The sequence below is a fragment of the Sardina pilchardus genome, chromosome 22 (assembly GCF_963854185.1).
Source record: "Sardina pilchardus chromosome 22, fSarPil1.1, whole genome shotgun sequence".
NCBI classification, from domain to species: Eukaryota; Metazoa; Chordata; class Actinopteri; order Clupeiformes; family Clupeidae; genus Sardina; species Sardina pilchardus.
In genome coordinates, this window is record NC_085015.1 from 28,215,774 (window position 1) to 28,237,231 (window position 21,458).

The 21,458-nt window shown below is 45.0% G+C and overlaps 2 protein-coding genes across 6 annotated transcripts in view; one reads left to right on the forward strand and one right to left on the reverse strand.

Annotated features, from left to right (window-relative positions):
- Positions 1-125: 125 nt before the first annotated feature.
- bnip3 (BCL2 interacting protein 3) lies at positions 126-5,845 on the reverse strand. Its single transcript, XM_062526772.1, has 6 exons — positions 5,535-5,845; positions 4,433-4,613; positions 4,172-4,250; positions 3,368-3,474; positions 2,366-2,515; positions 126-1,549 (listed from the first exon to the last, which is right to left on the reverse strand). The coding sequence occupies exons 1-6, from the start codon at positions 5,575-5,577 to the stop codon at positions 1,504-1,506; spliced, it is 606 nt and encodes a 201-aa protein (XP_062382756.1). The 5' UTR covers positions 5,578-5,845; the 3' UTR covers positions 126-1,503.
- A 1,054-nt stretch (positions 5,846-6,899) lies between these two features.
- jakmip3 (Janus kinase and microtubule interacting protein 3) overlaps positions 6,900-21,458 on the forward strand; it is a 35,414-nt gene continuing 20,855 nt past the window's right edge. For all 5 annotated transcript variants that reach the window (XM_062526766.1, XM_062526768.1, XM_062526767.1 and 2 more), the window contains exons 1-4: positions 6,900-7,122; positions 8,207-8,316; positions 13,352-13,615; positions 18,256-18,741. In XM_062526766.1, the coding sequence (XP_062382750.1) occupies positions 13,481-13,615; positions 18,256-18,741 (621 nt within the window). In that variant the 5' untranslated portion in view covers positions 6,900-7,122; positions 8,207-8,316; positions 13,352-13,480. The remainder of the gene's footprint in view (positions 7,123-8,206; positions 8,317-13,351; positions 13,616-18,255; positions 18,742-21,458) is intronic.

The following is a 21,458-nucleotide window of genomic DNA, read 5'->3' on the forward strand; positions in this document are numbered from 1 at the left end:
TCTTGGTAAAACTAGAAAGGGATCTAACATACTGCACTGACCAGGGTAACAACCGAAATGTACTGGACTCGGCCCATTAGATTAGAATATCCCTGACTTGGGCTCTAAGAGGAAGACATGTCAGCTTGTTATGATTGACAAAGTGAATTTATTCATACTCGTATGCACTTTATACATTTAGCAGTCAATACAAAACCATTGTGAAATTGTCACATGTAGTAGCATCATGACAGGCGCAACAAAACACGCACAAAATGCCACAGTCCTCAAGGCAAGTTCCCTTTGGGTTCTCTTGAACATTTAACAGTCATAATAATACCTGTAGTCTGGTTCCTATTTATCACAGATTGCAAAGAAATGGTCGTGAACAGTAAAGTAAGGCAATCAATTCCCAAACAAAAAAAAGCAACCATCTTTCCTTGCTCAGATGCATCAACAGGAAAATTAGAATATATTTCTGGTAGATTTTGAATTTCAAATAGTATAACTATCTCTTGAAATACCAACCAGTTTTTAATCAAACACTGTACACAGAGGGTGTTCTCTAAATAAACAATCTGAATTTGTAGTACCATTTACCTGCCAATGGAAGAAAAGGTCTTGATTCAGGCAATCAGTTTTCTGCATCAACCCTATTTACCGATTTGATTAAGGGGTAAATGTCACAATTGAACGCTAGATGACTAAATACAATCCACAATGTGACCAAACCACCATGAAGCCCTGAGCAGATCCATATAAATAGAACCATCTTTAAATTATTCATCAGGCCTATTCTTTAGAGAGGTGATATGATTCAGTGATGTTCATGAGACTTTGTTGCTTGTGACTTCTCACTACAATCTACCATCGTGTGGAATTTTTGGATCTGATATTATACTATTCTCAAAGTATGTTACCTGTACATCACCGTGTAACTAAATGTAACCACCTTTTTTGCATCAGCACATTCTATATCCAGTCATGGTAACAACACTTCCGCTATCACTGCTATTTTCAGATCCATCACCAAGTCCAACATGCTGTTCCCTTAATACATATTATTAATGTCAGCTTTTACATCAGTTAAGCTAAGCCTGATACCTATATTTGTGTCTAAGAACAAGACCATGTGGTATGATTGAAGCCCAGCCTAATGTTTGACTATACTCTAAACTCTGCACTGCATTCTGATATGCTCTCCCCAAGCTCTTCCAAAGAAACCCTTTTTGTGCAATAGTGGAATTCTGGGAGATTTCTTTAAAGCAGTTCTGGGAACCAGCGGGGGTAAGCTAGTCGAATTCACAGGGGAGATGAGGGAGGAAGGGACACACAGGCAGCCCCGGCAGGCCCCCGAGGGGCAGGGGGGGAGGGGGAGGGGTGCAGGTCACATGACACCCTATCTGCATCTACAAAAGCATTGATCGGTGCTAAGGAGCGGTGGTGGTGGTGGCGGCGAGAGAGTGAGTGAGCGAGTGGTTTTTAAGGGCAGCAGCCATGGATAGGTTCCTGCTTTTGTCTGCTTCAGAAGGTGCTGGTAGGAGAAGTGAGCCGTCTTCCGATATACACCCTTGAGAGAGAGGAAAGAGATTAAAAGGAAACAGCAGTAAACCAATCGCCCAGTCAAAGCAGTCATTTTTTTCCCCTCTCAAGGTCTTCAGGCTATCTGGCTTAGACCACGGAAAACAAGAAAAATGTCTGCACACCATGCACTTTTTTTCCACTGACTTGCCCGTGAAGCTGGGTGAACTCTGACTGATTTTGCCGGGGCGCTAAGGTTATGTCACTCCCTCGCACAGCAGTCGTGTGTGCATTCAGGCACGTAGATAAAGCTGTACAGTATGTGGGGGTCAGAAATAGCACGGCTAACTGCGGACCGACTTGACGCTGCACCTCAGAATAGTAATGCTGACATGAGATCAATTTTGGAATTCTGCTCATCGTGAAGCATCAGAGGGGCAAAGCAGAGGCCAAATCCCAGACTTTTTAAAAATGCAGGTCACGATCTCGTCTTTGATCTGACTACAATGACTGTTTGAATGGACCACACACATCAGATAAGCAAGATTTTCACATACAGCCTCTTGAGACACAATGGAGTTTCAGAGGCCCAGAATTTTCCCATGGTCTGTGGATCGTTCCGCTAATAAAAACACTACTGTGTACACAGAGATCAACCCACGCATAGAAAAAAATACACAGATATGAATGGTAAATAATCATAAAAAAGAATATGTGATGAAAATGTTGACTCTACAGGAGAGGTGTTCGGAGGTGACTTCTATCATGATCAGAGACACCACACTGAATTGGAAACATATCATCAATTTAGAGGGCATAAAACAGTCACAGTCCTAAAAGAAAATGTCCTAGCATCTCAACTCACCCCAAGCCTATAGCGAGAATGTGCGAGACCAACAGCGAAGGCAGAAACACCTTGAGGAACTCTGCAGAGAATATGCCCCCTTTCTTCATCATGCTGGTGTTCCTTATACTGAGGGCAGACGAGCGCTTTGGGTGCTTCAGCAAGAATTCCCTGAGTTCAACAAAAAAAGGCAAGAGGTCTTTACAGGATGCTGGAAATGATCACAGGAAAGGCAGAAGCAAAGAAGAGAAATCCCCATGGTTTTAAACGGTTAAAAGCTGCAATGTTACAAAGCTCAGAAACTTAGTTACGAAAGAAACTTTAGGTTCAACAGACTGGTTCACTCAGCAACACTTCGGCATTACCCTTTTAATTTATTTTTAAACAACAGATGTTGTCCCTACTTTCAGTTATACAGTGTTGTGAAAAAGTATTTGCCCCCTTCCTAAAGTTGACTAAAAAGAGGAATAAAAAATCTTTTGGAAACCGATCTTAATCTTAAAGAATGTATCGTAAATAAATAAATGTTCTTCTTTAAAATACAGGGGGCATAAGTATTTGCCCCCCTATGTTAAATTCCTATTAGCTGGTTTGATTTGCATTGAGCTCAATGAGGATGAAACAGGCTCATACTGTAGGCTAACTAAAAAAAACACCATACCAATCTAGGTATGGTGAAGGGTATGTCATGATGTGGGCTATTTTAATTGCAAAGGCCAAGGGAATTTTATCAGGATGCATAGTCCTGGATCCATTAAATAGCTGGCCTTTTAAAATAAAAATCTGCCTGCCTCTATGGGAATTCAACATTTAAAGAAAGAACATTTATTTATTTACGATTTACAATTTATTTAGGGGTTGCATTCTTCATTCACAAAGAAAATTGGTGTCCTTAAAAGGCACTCAATTCCTCATTTACCTCATTTTTTTAATTAAGGCATTACGATCAATTTCCAAAAGATGCTTTTATATTCCTCTTTTTAGTCAACTTTAGCAGGCACTGTGCCAGTTCACTGTACTAACTTGGGCGGAATGTTTTCTGGTCGACTTGACCAGTCCCAGATCCAGTCTGCGTTTTTCTTCATAAGGTTCTCCACCTCTCGTCGTCTCTCAAGGAAGTCCTCCTCAGACTGAAATGAAAATGGAATTCCATGAAGAGGACAATAATGTCTCGCCCTGGTCAGACTGCATAACACACACCTTCTACATTATAAACCCTATATTTCATCATTGTTAAGAAAAACAGAGGGACAAGCCACAGTGGATGACATTTAAATAAGACATGAATAGTTGAAATGACTGTTTAGTGATCAAGTTTCAATAAAAGAATCAAATCTAAAATGCTGTTCATCTAGCAGAAAAGACAACGCTATTATGATAGGTAGGACATTCATAGGCCCTAATTTAAATGTTAGGCCAAGTGCAGTCTAACTAAAGCTAATTTGATAATGAGGCAAGCTCTATTGGCTAATTTAATACCATGCACAAACATTTATTTGGTCAGCTCGTCACACGGTAGTTTTAGTTCACGTATGAAAACTGTGCTCATGGGCTGAATTTGCACTCTGCCCATCATTTGAGTTAGGACCCATAGTGTTTCTGGGTGTTGTGGCATCTTACTCGGTAGGAGGTCTCTATCTATTTGATGATTCTTGCAACATTTTCTTTTTGCTATTCAAAAATAAAAATATTTAAATCCCGGAACACTCTCAAAGATGAAAAACTGTCAATGGTATTAGACAGATATTTAAAAAGATATTTAGAAAATGGGTAAAATCAGTCAGTGCAGTACTGTATGATGTCGGTACAAATATGACAGAAACAAACCTGTGAGCTATTTTTGCCTCCAGAGCTGTTCACGTCGGAACCCCTGCGCAGGTGCAAAGGTGTCTGTGACCTTGGAGGACTGGAAAAGTGAAATGTAAACGTCAAAAAAGGTATGTTCTTTGGGTTAGTCACAAATTCCTGACACAAAAAAAAGAAAATACACTTGTCATCTCTATAAAAGTGAAGAGACCACGCCTAAACTGATCTACTGTTTTGTAAGACACTGATGAAAGACAGTGCTTTTGACATGAAGGCAGGCACCTGTCACAGGGTAGGCTTCCCCTGGAGCTGCTTCTGCCCGACTCGTGCTGAGCCTCCAGCAGCATTTTCTCCATGTCCCCACTGGCAGCAGCAGGGCCTGGGAGCTGCTGCTCTTCCCCTCCACTCGGGGCTGGAGGGGCTGCAATGCCGCCATTATTGAAGTGAAGCTCCACCCAGGAGCCTTGGATTTGGGATAGGGACAATATGGTGACAAATGTCAGTATCACCTATTGGCATGTCCGGGCATGATGAAACAGCACAAATGAAGTAGCCATTATGAAACACATGACATGTGCTGCTCTATAAATAGCATCAGGCCAGCTTCCTGCATCTACCACAACACCAGGATTTTTTTTCTCTCTCCCTGGCCCTCCAATCATCCAATCATCACAGGAGGAACGCAGCCCCCTCCCACTGCTTACGTCACGGGAACATACTACTTGAAGAGAAAGTGGGATTTTTTTTTTAAGCCTGTATCTTATGATAACTGCATTGAGCAATGCTCTATTGAAGGAACACAACAACACAATGACAGGTGCCGTTCCAAACTAATCAACTAACAAGATATTTTTACAACAACATGTGCCCTGTTATGTAGCCTACAACACAGTGACAGCGATGGCGCAACTGCTTTGTTGACAAGCTGCTAGCCTGATAGTCTTCTTGAGGCTGTATTGTTACACAGGCCTGGCTTGCTTTCATAATAAGACAGACGACAGTTCCATGTTAACAGTCCATGGCCTGTATGTCGTTGTTAATGATACATTACTATGAAAATAGTAACACTTTGTGAACGCGAATAGCCTATATTCCAGTGACACGTTCACCGTCCGTGGCACAGCCAAAGCAAACAGTCACGTGCGCCACCTTGCCAAACAAAGACGACACCTTTTACACGCTTTTCACCATGTTATAACGTATAGCCTACCATAATACATATATTATACAGGCGTTATGAAATGTCGAAAGTAGCCTGCTAATTCAATTCGCTTAACACTGGGTGCATGTCAATTTCGCAGCCAGAGTAGCCTACAATCGCCAATATCTATGAGCAGTATGTTTACATGTCATAGACGTTATTTTGTGACACCCTCTCACTTACCTTGTAAATTTTCATCAGTAATATTTTGCTTCTCTGTCGTCATATTTTGGCAACAATGTTCCCTGTTCCTCAGACCAACTGGTGTGTTTAGAATCGATTGTTTGAAGCCAGGAATTCTGTGATCCTACGAGGATTTATCATAAACATGTGACGAGTTTAGTCTAATATTGCGATTTGTAGCGTATCCTGTTTCGATGTCAGACAAAATAAATTCGTGTCTTTATCACGCAGAAAGCATGGCTTTTCACATGACACAAGTAGAACGTTATGTTACTGTTGTTCGACTAGCCTATAAAAAAATCTGGCTCATAAATAGTGACGTACCAAGCAGCTGTCCTATAGAAACCTTTGATATGACTGGTCCAAATAAGGCGCTGTCATGCAGAGGCGCGCCAGATAGGAAGACATATCCATTCAGGAATTAGGACACTATATGGTGTGATGCATATGCTATGATAAAAACAATTACAATATGAATGTGTTTGTTCGCAATTAGCCTACTAGAAAATGCTCATATTTATCAATAAATGGAAGTCCTAAGGATTTGGCTTTTCCTGGGAATATTCTGTTATAAAGTCTGGCCTACTATGTTGACATTCAACATTTTTCTATACAAAAATATTATTCATTAGATGAAATAAGGTGGGCATGTTAACTGATTGATAGATATCACACACTACCAAATATTTTTTTTTTAGATTAGATTAGATTCAGCTGTATTGTCATTGTGCAGGGCACAAGTACAAAAACAACTAAATGCATTAAGCATCTAACCAGAGGTGCAAAACTTTAAATGTTCAATGTGATATAGAAAGTATTGACAGGTGGTACATAGACAGGAGGGCAATAAATATAGTCCAGTGTAGACACAGTAGTATACAGTTGGTTGCAGACGGTGGCTAAGAGTAATACAAATTAAATATAAATATGTGCAGTGTATTAGCATTGTCATCTACTCCCTCCCTCTCCCTCCATGTCTGCTCCATCACCTGCATTTTCCTGTGTGACTGGCGACCTGGACGCACAATCCCATGGCCCTCATGGCCTTCACCTCCTGTGAGGTTTCCAGTTCCACACGTAGGATCACAACAACAACAACAACAACAACAACAACAAAACAATCAAGAGGGAAATGTCTCTGTGGTTCAGTCAGATTCCTTTGGTCACATTAATCTTTATTTTTAGCCAATAGTACACGTAGCCTACTGTAGCCTTGCCTTGACATATTGTCATTATTTCCCTGCATGTTTCTGATGCATTCAATATTTCAGTCAATGACATATAGATACCATATTACTGTATATTTGGAAGGGTAAACAAAAATGATATTATGTGATAAGTTAATGACATGGTAACTGGTATTGTATGCTCTTTTAAAAATATTACAGCCATGTGTGAATATGACTCTCTATCGCCCTCTTAAGGAGTAAGGAGAGTTTTCCCATGATGATGCAAACATCCTGGTTCTGAGGACGTTCGGCATCCCTGGTCGCTTTCAGTGACTGGCCACACCCTTAGGAGGATGACGTCTCATAAAAATACTGCATTGTGCACTTTGCTAAATGCCCGGGGATGTTCCGAAATCGGTGTATGCCTAATATATTTAACAGGTCTTTTCTTGTTTGTATGGTGCATGTGTGTTTTGTCCGTGTTTGTGCTTCTGTGTGTGTGTGTGTGTGTGTGTGAGAGAGAGAGAGAGAGAGAGAGAGAGAGAGAGAGAGAGAGAGAGAGAGAGAGAGAGTGTGTGTTTGGTTGTGGTGCTGATGCAGGGTGGATCCCCTGCTGGTGATGACGTGATCACATGTGTTGGCCCGGCTGCTCTGCAGAGTCGCCGCAGTGGCCTAGCGCCGGCTGGTGGAGGATGGCAGTGGACTGTACCACCCATCCGCCCTCTGTATGCGCACAGAGAGAGAGAGAGAGGGAGAGAGAGAGGGAGAGAGAGAGAGAGAGAGAGGGAGGGAGGGAGAGAGAGCGAGAGAGAGAGAGATGAAGATTCAAGTCGTCAGTTCATCCCAGCCCCCATCCCTATCCTCCTTAGCCAGCTCTCACAGTGCAGCCTAGTATCCGTGTGTGCCTATGTGAGTGTGTGCATGTGTGTGCATGCGCGTGTGTGTGCGTGTGTGTGTGTGTATGACTGCATATGTGTTTGTGCTGTGTGAATGTGTGCGTGCCACGACACACTCCCCACCTCCTCCTCCTCCTCCTCCTCCTCCTCCTCCTCTTCCTCCTCCTTCCTCTCTCCCTCTCCCTTGCCGGCTTGATTCTTCACTTCTGCAGGGAGGGGGGTGTGTTCACGGTAAGCGCACAATCCTGCTCGCTGCATGGTTTTAAAATGCTGCGGAGAGCCTGCCCCCTCTATCCCTACATTCCACTCTGGCTTTAACATCCTCTCCATGCATCTATGTCTGCTTGTGTGTGTTCTGTCTATTTTGGATGAATCATTACCCTAGCCCTGTTGATTTTGTTGCCAAGGATTTCAGACCAGGTTTTGCGAGCAGCTTGGCGTGTTTCTCTTCGTCCTCTCCCTCTTCCTCTTCCTCCTCCTCCTCCTCATCCCCCTCTCTGTGTGGTTATTTTTTCCTGCCGCCTGGGCGATGTGAGTGATGAGAGCGGCGTGTGGGGAAGCGGCTGTCTGTGGAGCAGGCATGAGAACACTTCCCTTCTCGTTTCAGAGCATGTGCCACAGCTCGCCGAAAATGCTTCCTCCGACATCCCTGGAGCAACTCCCCGGCTAGAGCCAGCAGTCAGCGTTCCCCTCGGCATCTAGGATCATGCTTTTAAGGTTGGTCTCCCTCGCTTTCTCTCTCTTCCTCTCTCTCTCTTCTCTCTCTCCCTCACACACAAACTCTCTCTCTCTCTCTCTGTATGTATGGATCTTGATAACTCAATGAAACTGGCATGCTCTAAATAAGCGATGCATGCAACCATAGTCTGCACTAGGTGGTTGCTGTGTGTATTTGTGTCAGTGTGTGCCTGTGTGTATGTGTGTCTAGATGTCTCTGTGCATCTAAGCAGGATTATGTCTATATCTGACAGACTGCTTAGGTTGCACAAACTAGCAATACTGGTGTAATAACTAGCATGGCCTGTATTAGTGTAGATTAGGAATACTGACACAGTATACATTGCAGCAAGAAGGCTTTGCAAAAATAATATTCTGTTAAATGCTAATATCTGACACTCATATGTTACTGGAAGATGTCAAATGTGGCTTTTGGTGATGTGTATTAACTCTTTCGAGCAATATTTCAAGTGAATACTTCCTCACACTGAACCTATGATCAGGCATGCATGGGTACAACACATGATAACTTTGAACTCTGAATGTGTACATCGGCATTGCTGATGTAATTAGATTCCACTTGTCTTAATGTATAGTTCCTGTAAAATATTCATGATTAGACTAGACTGTGCTAAAAGTTCCTCAGGGGCTCATCAAAAGATGAGTTCAACCGGTTCACCACAAGACTGTCAACTTACAGGAACTATGTCTCCACACAGCTGCACAACAGGGTTAATATCCAAGAACAAATATCTCTAGCTTACTGGAGGAGGTTGAGTTGAGTCTTTATAAAATCTTCCCGGGAGGCAAGCTTTTACTGGAACAGATTAAAAATCCATTCTGTTGTGAGGTTTTGGTGGAGACTTTATTGATGGCAGGGCTTAGTATGTAAGTATACACAACCATTCTAGAATTTAACATGTTTCCCTCAGATCAGTGCACTTGCTCTTGCATATGTGTTCTAAAACACATGGGTATTAGTAACAGTCACTAATAAGAAGGATGACTTGTCACGGTGTTTTCACCTCATTGGGTTAGTACTTTACTTTAAATATTTTGTCATTATGTAAATCCTACAAAATCTGTTTCATTTCAAGATGACCTTAGCGAGTGCTTATCTTAAGCTTATTGCTGAGTAATAGTTGAACCCAAAAATAAGCTTTAAAGCTTCATGTCCACAAATGTAGTCCTAATATTCCATTTAAAAACAGACCTTCCCCGTATAATTATGTGTGCTGCACATATTAGTAACTCCATCCCATGGCCTGTAGGCCCCAAAAGGACAACTGTAGCTAAGACATACTTTTTTTTTACAAAGGCCCCAAATCTAAAGGCTCCATAGCCAAGCAAATCTCCTGATCACCATAGAATCTCCTTCATTTCTTTGAAGAGAAACACCAAGTGAAGAAGTTGAGATAGGATCACCTAAGGCAGTGTAGTGTTAGGTGAGGCAGTGCATCTTCACATAGGAGAACTCCATGCACACTCGTGGCATGGAAACTTGATGATATCTCACTCCTGTCTCCATCTTACAACCTGGCACACTCAACTCAATCCTCTCGAAGAAATAACCTGGATGTTGAAGTGGCTCCTCTCGCAGACATGATTCTCTGAGCTATTTCCAGCCTTGGGAAGTGTGCTCTGTGGAAGGATGTGTAATAACCTGCTCCCCCATTAGAGCTGACCTCTCATCCACTGGAGCACAGTGGCAGAGTAGCAGGCCTGATTAGCGTCGAGCAAGACGGAGCCCAGCAAAGACAGCAGGAAAATGACAGGGAGGGGAGAACTCCTGAACTCCCACCAGCACTCTGCTCTGACTCCAGGCCATATGTTACCTGCTACACATGACAGCCTCTACTTGGCCTGGTGCTCGCTTGTTAAGGAATTATTACGTTTGTTTTATTTCTCCCTTCAATAGTCTGCTTGTTTCTTGTTGTAATTTATTAGCTTTTGTTGACTAATCAGTACAGACAGACATTCTCTTACCATAAATGACACATCCTTCTGTTACTGAACGTATTCCTCGTGTTTTGCAGGAATTAAATTGGGATACATATCTCCAGTCTTCATGTTATCAGAAATGTATAATGATTTCATTTCCAGATGGTGGCTACTCTAAGGGCCATCTTTTACTTATGACTGGTAGAGATCATGGGCCAGTATGGGAATTAGCTGGAGATGTTTTAAAAGACTGACTTGAGCGGAGTTTGGGACTATTGCTTAGAACGTAAAGGAGAGCGAGAGACTTCTCCATCACGTGAGGCACTCTCAGAAGTTGTCTAGGAGCTCTAGTCTTTTGAAGAATGACATCCCAAAGCTTGCTGATAGACTTGATAAGCACTTCATGCCAGAGAGAATTGATTTCAGTTTGTGACTTGTTCAGATGCAGTGTGCATTTACTGGTTTCTTAGATCCAGAATCAGTTTCCATCGCTAGAGAAGGGAAGTAGACAGCGGCACGTCAGAGGGAAATCATCGGAAATATGCTCTTGGAATGAAAACTGCTTTAACTGCCTCTGAGCTGCCATAAGGATTTCCACCTCATGTTAAATGGGCCACAGCAGGAAGTGCCCTCTTCACAAGCTTGTCTCCAGCATAGGATTTATAAAGTGACTTGTTTGTCAAGTTTAGAATGCTTAGACTGCTTATTTCTATAACACATACATAATTAATTGTGAAATGGGGCCATTTTAGGACTTCAAACGTAGACTGATGGAAAGCTGATTCCATGCTGAATATTAGTTTTTCGGTCGCTTTTTGTGTGAGCTACAATATACGGTGTATGAAATTTTCATGTCCATTAAATTTTGAGTAGGCGAAGAGAATCAGGTGCACTGTAATGCATAAAATGATGCTTGAAGTGGATGGTGTAGATGCACAGGCATATAGCGATTTTGAGGAATACAAAAATATGCAATATTACAGCCAATCTTTAGTCCATTAGGGGCTAAAGCACAACTATATCAAGGCATATTAGATATCATAAAAAAGCTTGATGAATGGAACTGGAGAAGTCCAGCATTCTGGGTCATCATGTCGCACTGGGCTCTGGTGCTGTGGGCAGGGGGTGCTGGCTGTTGGTCTGGTGTTGTTAACATGCAGCTCACGTCCTGTGCTTTTATCCCCGCATTGTCAGGGGTCAGGGTCTGAAAGAGACGAGTCACATCTGGTATGGGGAACCAAATTGCAGCCTCACCGGCAAGGCAGAGGAGGAGAGAGAGACAGAGAGAGGGAGAGAGAGAGAGAGAGAGTGTGTGTGTATGTGTGTGTGTTGGAGTAATAGATTGGAACTTGCCACACACTTCAAAAGGTGAAAGCGCAATCTCTCTATGAAGGTGTGCTTTTGTATAACCTATTGTGGAGCTCTGGAACACCCTGATCCTTTTTAGGATAGTGTTTATGTTGTGTTGTTTTTCTAAGTGTGATAACATCTGATCCTGAGTCATTGTGTGCATCCATTTCGATCAATTACAGTATGATTTGAACTTTGAGCTATTGAACAGCAGGGAATTCCTGTTCTGTTTTGATGGATGGAGTCACATATGTGCCATGCAAATTATAGCCCAGGCAAAATGATCAATTATGGCAAGTGTACTAGAATAGATTGGTTTATAAAATGTCAGACGGCCATGCATAGTTTATCAAACAGTCGTAAGCTGGACATTCAAGAATGAACGCCATTGTAAATCAAGCTGTGGTCAGTCAGGCCTTGCCAACTTGTTCGTTAACCCTTTTCTGCCTCTCTCAACGTCATCTCTCATTCTCTCTTGCTGTGTCTTAGCAACTCTGTTTTTAACCAGTCTTGCTCTCCCCCCTCATTCCTTTCACTACCCTTGTCCCTTTCTCTTCCTGTCAGTTTCCCTGTATGTCTGTCTGTCTGTCTGTTTCTCGTTCTGTCTGTCTGTCTGATTGATCTGTGAAAAAGTCTGGGTGGGTCATGTTTGTGAGCTGAGAAATCCAAGTTTACAACTGCAAGTATAAATTGAAGAGTTGCATATATGTCTGTCGATCCCTTTTTGTCTGTACCTGTAGTTATGAAAACATGATATCAAAATGATCAAAATGGCGTGTCTCCTGTCTGTCATAGCACTAGTCCCATCTTGTTATCATCAACGACGTGCCCTGCACTATCACTCTTTTAAAAAGTCAAGTTGGCGTATCTCCTCCAAAGACAATGTGGGCTTGTTCGGTGGTGTCTGGCATTGCTTGGTTTATATTCAGACAGGGCGCTTCTGTGTGAGAGGCTTGTAGCTGACAAATGTGTCTCGCAGTGTTTCATTTCGCCCTTTCTCCTGCAACAGAAAATGCATGTGTTTCATTTGCCTTTCAGCAGCACAATCTCACATAGCAATTAAATGATAGTACGGCAGAGTGAGGGAATGTAGCTCAGGCTGAACCACAAACCAGCTTTATCAATGTGTTTACAGTCAAACCATACTGGAAGCGTTGTTATCGGCACAGGTGCTCCCCTGGAGCTGTATTCTGATTGGAGGAAATTGATCTAAGGTGTGAAGCCTGCGTGTTATGAGGACTAGCGGTGCTAACTGTCCATGATGCTAATGTGATGGTAATGTGATGCTGTGTGGGCCACATCACAAGAGAGGATGTGTTCAGCATCTTCATCATGGTGTTGTGTCTGTCTATAGCTCAGTGCTGAAGGAACATGGTGTCACTGCAGGTTAGTGGTAGCTTAGGGCTTTCTCAGCTCTCACTTGCCTCTCTCTGACACCTACACACACACACACACACACACACACACACACACACACACACACACACACACACACACACACACACACACACACACACACACGCACACACACACACACACACACACCTCTCTGCCAGTGTGGACTTTGAGTAAGAGTGACAGACATCAAGTTGTTTTTTTTGGTCCCAAAATGGCCCCAGTTCCCTCTCTGACTTTGTCTGTCTTTCTCTCTCTCTGTCTCTCTCTCTCTCTCTCTCTCTCTCTCTCTCTCTCTCTCTCTCTCTCTCTCTCTCTCTCTCTCTTTCTCTCTGTCTTTGGGCTCCAGGTGGGCCAGAAAATGTAGCTGAGGATCCGAGAGGCCGAGAATCCTGAGACCCCTGAATCGTCGCAGGTCCCCGTGGGGAGGTGGTTGGGGCCCGAGGGCATCGCTGCTGGATCGCCGCCTCACCTCACCATGTCCAAGAAGGCGCCAGGGAGCCGGTCCAAGGGAGAGCGGCCCGACGCCCTGGCAGCTCTGCAGGCCGCCAACGAAGAGCTGAGGGCCAAACTGACCGACATCCAAATCGAGCTGCAGCAGGAGAAGAGCAAGGTGAGAGAGCAACAGCTATCACCACAGCACACCACACAACACAGCTCTTCACACGCAGCTCCACTGGTTCCACTTGGTTATTTTAAGACAGCAAGACACAAGCCCAAACAGTCTTCTCTCATTATGCTCCAATGCTACTCCACAAACTCACTAGAGATTGAACCCATGTAGATCCGTGAGCTGCCTTATTACGATATAAAAAAAACAGATCAGATTCATAGAGCTGGTATATTTTTATCCTTGAAAATATAACCCCCAGTGATTCAGCACGGTGAGCTATTTACTGACAGTTCAGTGCATTGAGATGGAATGCATTTCTATGGCCGTTTGGGTCAGAGAGATCGTTATTATCGTCAGTGGGCTGAGGGGGCAACAGGTTACAGTGGCTTAATTGTTGATGTTTCTCATTTACGGTTAACCCCATTAACCAGCGCTGACACTGGTCCATATAGAGCCGTCTCATGGTAATGAGCTCGTCCACTCAGTGGTCACTGACGTCCAGTGAGTGATTTGCCAGCAGCTTGTTACCTCAGAGTGGATTGCATATAGATGTTTCTGTCAGGGTAATTCCCATGTCATGGCTTGGTTCAGAGCCATGGTTCAGAGCCAGCCACGCCCATCTGACAGGAAGGTAGCAGATGACAAGGAAGAAATAGGGTTAATGATTTGGCTGGCCATATTAGTGCCACATCTGAGTGAGGGGTCTCCCGAGAGAGTCCTCAGGGGCTGAAGAGCTACAGTAGAGCAAGAGATGCTCCAATCAGCTGTCTGTCTTGGTGTGATTGGGCATCTAGGAGGCCTTCCCATGGCAGATGCATCTAGGGACATGCTTTCTTCAGACACGCAGGTCTTATTTCAACTATGCTCTTGAAAGTACATACTGTAAGTGTGGAATGATATCTAATTCTTCAGTCTTATCTTAAGCTCATAGAATGTCCTGCACCAAATGTATGTAAGATGCAGGAGAAAGAATCTCTGTTTGATTCATAAACTAGCCGTCGCCATGGGAGAATACAACATCAATAGGAGTCAAAAAGACAGGAAGACAGGAAAAGAGTGATAGTGGATGTGTGTGCATGTGTGGTGTAGTGAGAATGGGCTGCTGGAAGACCTCTCTCTGAGTCCACTCCCACGGCCTCTCTGTAGCAGCCTACTGCACCTGACCCAGATCGATAGCACGGGGCCAATCCAGCGGCGCTGAGCACCATTACAGTGGGTGAGACGTAATCTCCCCATATCACAGCGAAAGAACACCTAATACACACTCTCCTGTAGCTCTCTGGCCAAGACTCCCTCATGTGTTTTTAAAATGGGTGCATGAATCTTATCGCAATCTCCGTGCAGCCACGGATTCATGTTTCCTGCGGTTGCCTGTGTTATCACGGAGGTCTAGCCCTAAGCTGTGTGCGGCAAGGTGACTCCGTCTTTGATGGTGAAGGGGAAATGATCTGGAATAATGCCCCTCTCTGCCGGGGCACGTTCGGCGAGTAATTGGAGAGCTTTATTCTAACGGACTGACCCACGCGCCGGTCGCTTTGCCTCCCCGTCCTAATGAGCGCATTAGCATTTATCGCTCACAGAAGCGAGCGTTGTCTCCTCCTTTCATCTCCAGATATCCGCCTTGTGGTGGCGAGTTTGGGGGCGTCACGGCACAGTGTGCTCGCCCATGCGGAGGAGAGCAAAGAGAGCATGGCAGATGAGAAAGAGCTGCTTGCATTAGAATAAATAAGACCTCACCCACTGGCTGGCCTCGCTGTCAAAAAAGAAGCCTTTTTGGGGAGAGGGGTGAATTATGTTCCCAACTTTGCCTGCTTTTATATCAAGATGGTGGGGGGGCACTAAGCCCATGTGAGGGGGCACCTGTGTAGGTGAATGTAAGGGCTGCTCATGTTCATTGTGGCTCTGCTGTGATAAACGAAGCGTGATGCTGGACTGAGCTGGGGCCTGGGAGGGGGAGGGGAGCGGGGCCTGGTGCATGCTGGGAGTCTACAGATGTTCATCGAGTGCTTTGGCGAAGGGGAGGGTGTGTGAGTGAATGGCGCTTTTGTGACACACAGGCTGCTGTCAACAGCCAGCGCACGGTGTCTCCACGTTCCACGTGCCGTTGTGCAGCCTGAATGGACAATGCTCACGCGTCATGTGTGCCTGGGCTTAATGAACTCTGTGCCATCCTCCACAAGGACACTGGTCACTTTGGCCCATATGGTGGCTGCCTATTCATTATGAATACAATTTCATTTCATAGTTTCCCCACATTCTTAGAATGGACGGCTCTGTAACTATGTAACTATGCTGCATTCACCAAGGTAACTCTGTGAATGTTTACATCTAACAGGAGCTTGGTAATAGCTACAGACACAGACCAATATGAGCTCACCAGTAAACGATGAGCACAGTCTGGCCTCAGTGGTCCTAATCAGTTCAGCGGGGGATCCAGACACTGCTTCCTGCTTCCTGCTTGGTTGTCATGGCCCCACCACCTCTGTTTATATGTTGACTCAGAAGTGAACCAGTACAGCTTGCTCCAGTTTTAATGAGAGACTTATTATGCTGTGTATGATTTAAAAACAATTTAACTAACATGTTTTAATTAAATTAAATTTGAGTATATTGGGCAGACATTTTTTTCTATTAGTTTTTCTCCCAGTATCTAAGCCAAAAGTGTTTTGAAAAAAAGAATGGATTACATTTAATAACGTCTTTAAATGTTATGTGACATCTTTCTGACATGCAGAGCTGGATTTATTACACAGTTATCAGCTTCCACATTTCATTCAAATGCAATTTCATACCCTCAGACATGTGTGTGGTTCTTCTGACTGTGTGTGTGTGTGTGTGTGTGTGTGTGTGTGTGTGTGTGTGTGTGTGTGTGTGTGTGTGTGTGTGTGTTTGTACTGTGTGACTGTGTGTATACTGTGTGACTGTATGTATGTGTGTGAGTGTGTGAGCGTGTGTGTGTGTGTGTGTGTGTGTGTGTGTGTGTGTGTCATACTGCCGGCCTTAATTAATGTAACGGATGAATGGGTCACTCCAGGAGGCTCATGGGAAGCCTTTGGCCTCTGGCTTGGCTCTCTCTCTCTCTCTCTCCATCTCTCTCTCTCTCTCTCTCTCTCTCCATCTCTCTCTCTCTCTCTCCCTCTCTCTCTCTCTCTGGGCAACCTGAGTCTCCCCCCACAGCCACTTCATCCTGCTCCAAATATGACTACTTCTCTCTGTTTCCACACTGTGTTTGTTTTCATTCACGCCTCATGATCATGGCTGTCCGGTCTCCTGACCCACTTCTCATCTATACGACTAGTTAGTCAGGGTTGAGGTGCTTCTGCGTCTCTCCCAGGCATAGTCACCATCTGCTATGCGCTGCCAACAGTCTGCACGAGCCTCCCGTGCTGATCATGCAGCCCCGGCGTGTGTCTGGAGAGGTAGAGCAGGATCACACGGCTGTACTCCTGGCTGATGCTCGTCTCTTGCCGGAACATTCTGCACAGTCATGCTGTAGTGTGGTGCTGCAGACTGCGCTAGAGCAGCGCAGTGGAACACTGACCCTAAAGGAGGGCGAGGGAGAGAGGGAGAGTGAGGGAGTGCACTTTTCATCAGAGATAATTTTAGATGTGACCCCCCCCCTTCCACACACACACACACACACACACTCCACCTCCGTACCCACACCAGAGGCTGGCACATACATACAGACTTTTGTTTGGGGCAATGCAGAGGCACACAGTTAAGAGCGCCTCCCTCCCCCCTCCCCCCGCCCCCCTGCCCAGTGCCTGTGTGTGCTGTGGCTGCTGCAGGCGCTGTGTGTCACTCTCTGTTAAACTGGGACAGAGCAGGGGAGTGCGACCTCAAATAAACCCAGCGAGGTCGCGCCCTGACACACTAATAGACTATAAATAGCTGTCATTGTGCACCCACTTACAGTAGACTGTACAAACAAAACCAATGTTGTTCATAAAAAAATATACTTAAATCTCAATTTTTAGTTTTGCTTGGATGCATTTCATCATGCAGTGCCTGTTTACTTCATAAATCGAATCATTCTTTGTAATAACTCTTTTCTAAACCCAAAGTGTTTGGAAAAAAGAATGGATTGCGTTTAATAGCGTCTTTAAATGTTGTATGACATCTTTTTGACATGCAGAGCTGGATTTACTACGCAGCTGTCAGTTTCCACATATCAGACAAATGCAATTTCATGCCCTCTAAAGGACTAACACTCGATTCACACTGGTTGCGTTGTGAGTGCGTGGCAGCTGCGTTACCTGTGCGTTTTCGCTTCAGCGCCCATGTTAGAGCCAGCCGACTTCCTGCACGCAACATCTCAGACGCGGCTCGAGCCGTGCTGGAAACACGCACCAGCTAAAGATAGATGAGGCGCCTCTTTTTCACACGAGAGGAAAACGTGTTGGAAGTGTTTTCAGCCAAAAGAGACAGTGAGGAGATGTTTTAATATAATCAGACTGGCCACAGCAGTGGTGCATCAGAGACATTTCTGCAACCTGCATTTCTGATATGAATGTCTCTCATATGAAGGTCACCTGAAACGTTGCACAACAGTCACACAACAGAGACGCAACGTTCACGCCACGGTGGCGGTCTGAATCGTCCGTCCGACTCCTCTCTCTCTCTTTGGTCTGTTGCAGGTGAGCAAGCTGGAGCGCGAGAAGTCGCAGGAGGTGCGGCACGAGCAGAACAAGTCGACGGTGGTGGTGACGGAGCTGCGGGCCAAGCTGCACGAGGAGAAGCTCAAGGAGCTGCACGGCGTGCGCGAGACGCTGCTGCGCCAGCACGAGCAGGAGCTGGTGCGCGTCATCAAGATCAAGGACGGCGAGATCCAGCGGCTCCAGGGCCTGGTGGCGGCGCTGCGCGACGGCCCCGCCGACAAGCTCCGCTCGGCGCTGGCGGCCGAGGTGCGCGAGGAGGCGCGGCGCGGCTTCGAGGGCGAGCGCGGACGCCTGCAGCAGGAGATCGTGGAGCTGAAGGGCGCCAAGCGGCAGATGGAGGAGGCGCTCAGCACCGCCCTGCATGCCGACAAGACCAAGGCGGCCGAGATCCGCAGCGTCTACCACCTCCACCAGGAGGAGATCAACCGCATCAAGAGGGAGTGCGAGAAGGAGATCCGCCGCCTGGTAGGTGTCACCTCCGCCTCACCTGCGCAACACACCATATGCTCTCATCAGCACCATTCACAACTAATGGATGAGTTACAGAGTCTCCATATGAGCATCAGACATCATGCTCAATGGGTCCATATGTTCAATTTACAGCATGTAGTGTTTCTATAGCTAAATGCGTGTGTTGCTCTTTCAGATAATCAAACAGTACTTTTTTTTTTCTTTAAATATACCGTTCTACTTCTGTCAGGCTTAGCTCTGTGAATTCTCCTTCAACTTGGCTCTGGGATATTGCATAACGTGAGAAACGTTGTTATTTGCCGTTTTATGGAGAGCAACTGACCTGGTTTGGAGAGTCCTCAGAGAGCGTGCTGGAGGCGGGCGTGCAGTCTTTACTGTGCTCGTTTGCACATGCGTCCGTCCGTGTGCAGCACGGAGAACCTAGACAGGGAATTGTGCATCCGATTGTGCATCCGAGTGATGGAATGTTATCCTCAGGTTTTGATAATGTTTGTAGACAGACCCCAGGAACACAATAAAGGCCATGGGCCAACAGCAGTCTGTTTCAATGGGAATTAGTCTAGAGGCTGTGAAGTGATGATTTCCATGCTGACTTCATAGGTTATTTACTTGGCATTCCCATCACTGAACCTTTCTCCACATGCTCTATTTAGCACATCAGACGTTCTTTTGTTCTTGGACACAATCACTACCCGCACAACGAGCAAAGCTAATCAGCAGGTTTCCTTTGTCAGGCAGTCATACAGCAGCGTTTAGATAACATTTTTGATAACGCTTTAGCTGGAACCCAATGGCTCCACACGATTTCCTCTTTGTCTCTTCAGCACCATAATGACATAGCGCTGTGACTGGACCCGAAGAACGTGTGTCTGCAGGCTTGCCTTTGCACAAAGAGCTTTTTTTACTCTGCCTCTAGTTTCCCAAGTGAACAGTAATACTGGAGAGGCAATTTTGGGAGGCTCTGTCATGATGGATGGAGCATTGGCCTTGCCTGTGAATTTAGTGTTCAGGCTGCTGTGCCTGGTGCACTGCTTCTACTCAGCATCCTCTGGGACCGAGCGCAGACTCCCATCTCTCCAGACTCCTCACTCTGAGTCTGAGATCCCTCCTGCTGTGTGGAGGAGTGGAATGTGGTGCTTTCAAGCCTTATCTTGAGATTTCATGGCTCTTACACATCATGCTCGTCGATAATATGCTGTTTTGAATTCAGGGGGGGGGGGGGGGGTTTGTCATTTTTACACAATTTAACTGGCAAGATGATATTACTTCCATTTTCATGTGAAAATGTCCCAGTAATCAATGTCAGAGTTGTTGACCCTGTCTATTTCACCTGCTCATTTGTCTTGATGGCCATTCTCTTGGCGGTTTCCACTGTTGTGTTTTTATCTGTTGTGCTGTATGACCTACAGAAGTTTTCACCGTCTCTTTTAATCCATTATTTGATTCCAGTCTGAGGCTTTATCTAAAGGACAGATTATCAAAATGAGTCATTGACATTTTATTATCGTGTGTCCCTGGGAACATGTAACGGCCGTGAGTGGAATTCTGGTCCTATCCTGTTGTGCGCTAAAGAGTTATCGATCTGGCCATGACGTTGACCTTGGGTATCTCTTGGGTATATCAGCCGCCTGGGCCCAAAGTAGTGTGGCCTTGATCTCCTTAGTGTGATCAGCTAGCTGCGTTAGCAAGGGGCGTGCTCAGGTGAGATCATCCCCAACTCCCAGGCAGCCTCTGCTCCTAGCTGCTAGCTGCTTCACCTCTCGTTTGAGTGAGTGGTAGATGTTTGGATGGGGAGGTTGGAGCATCGTTATACCTTTTCAAGTACTCAAGTTCAAGTTCAAGTTCAAGTTTTTTTATTGTCACTTATACTTTGCAGTGTAGTGAAATTCTTGTGCCACAGTTGCAAATATTCCCTTATTAGTCTCCAAAGTGTTTTTTTTAGGTAGTGGACAGGGCTAATTGGGGCTAACAGGCTGTTTTCACATGTCTGAGAAATTCGAAATGCCTGACCTTCTCTCTGACTGTAGGAAGCGTAAATTGGTCTCATTAGAGAAAGAGCAGTCGTATAGGAGAGAGAAGACAGACCTTAAGCCATGCCTAACCCTAGCGCCTTCCAGGCAGTGCTGCCTTGAAGACAACGTTGGGGGCTCAAAACACCAAGAAACGAGAATGTGGTGATTGTGTCTGTTGAGGATCAGATTCATGAGTTTTACTGAGATTCATCAGTTTTATGTCCTATGCAACATAGTGTGGCCAAATATACTACTAATTCCTCCCCTTCAAATATTTAATGTAATTTGAACATTCACAATGGTATGTGTTAGAGTATATATTATGAGTGTTATGTGTAGGAGTATGTGTGGAGTATATATTAAAGCAGCTAAGATGCCTACTAGAATTTGAATATCTACAGTATACTATTATGTAGGAACTGCGTGGGGGAGCTGGGATGGTTAGAAGGCACTGAGGGCATAATTAGTTGAGAACTTCATTGCAGTTGATTGGAACTTTCTAAGCAGTCCTGCTGACCTCAGTGGAAAACAGCATATTAGCATACTTCAACCCTTAGCCATGCACAAAGAAATGAAATATGGTCCTTCATTAACACGGCAAATTGAGAACGCCCCGCTGTTTCTGCCCTGTTTTCAGCCAATTGTCTCCCAACATGTCGATTTACCTCCTCATTCTAATTCACAGCACATCTCCAATCT

Bases quoted from the DNA above. Each gene is read 5' to 3' on its own strand.
- bnip3 (XM_062526772.1), bottom strand. From the start codon at position 5,577: ATGACGACAGAGAAGCAAAATATTACTGATGAAAATTTACAAG. The intron at 3,475-4,171 runs GTTTGTTTCTGT...TTTTCATTTCAG, and splicing joins GAGGCAAAAATAGCTCACAG to TCTGAGGAGGACTTCCTTGA. The intron at 2,516-3,367 runs GTTAGTACAGTG...TGTTGAACTCAG, and splicing joins CCAGAAAACATTCCGCCCAA to GGAATTCTTGCTGAAGCACC.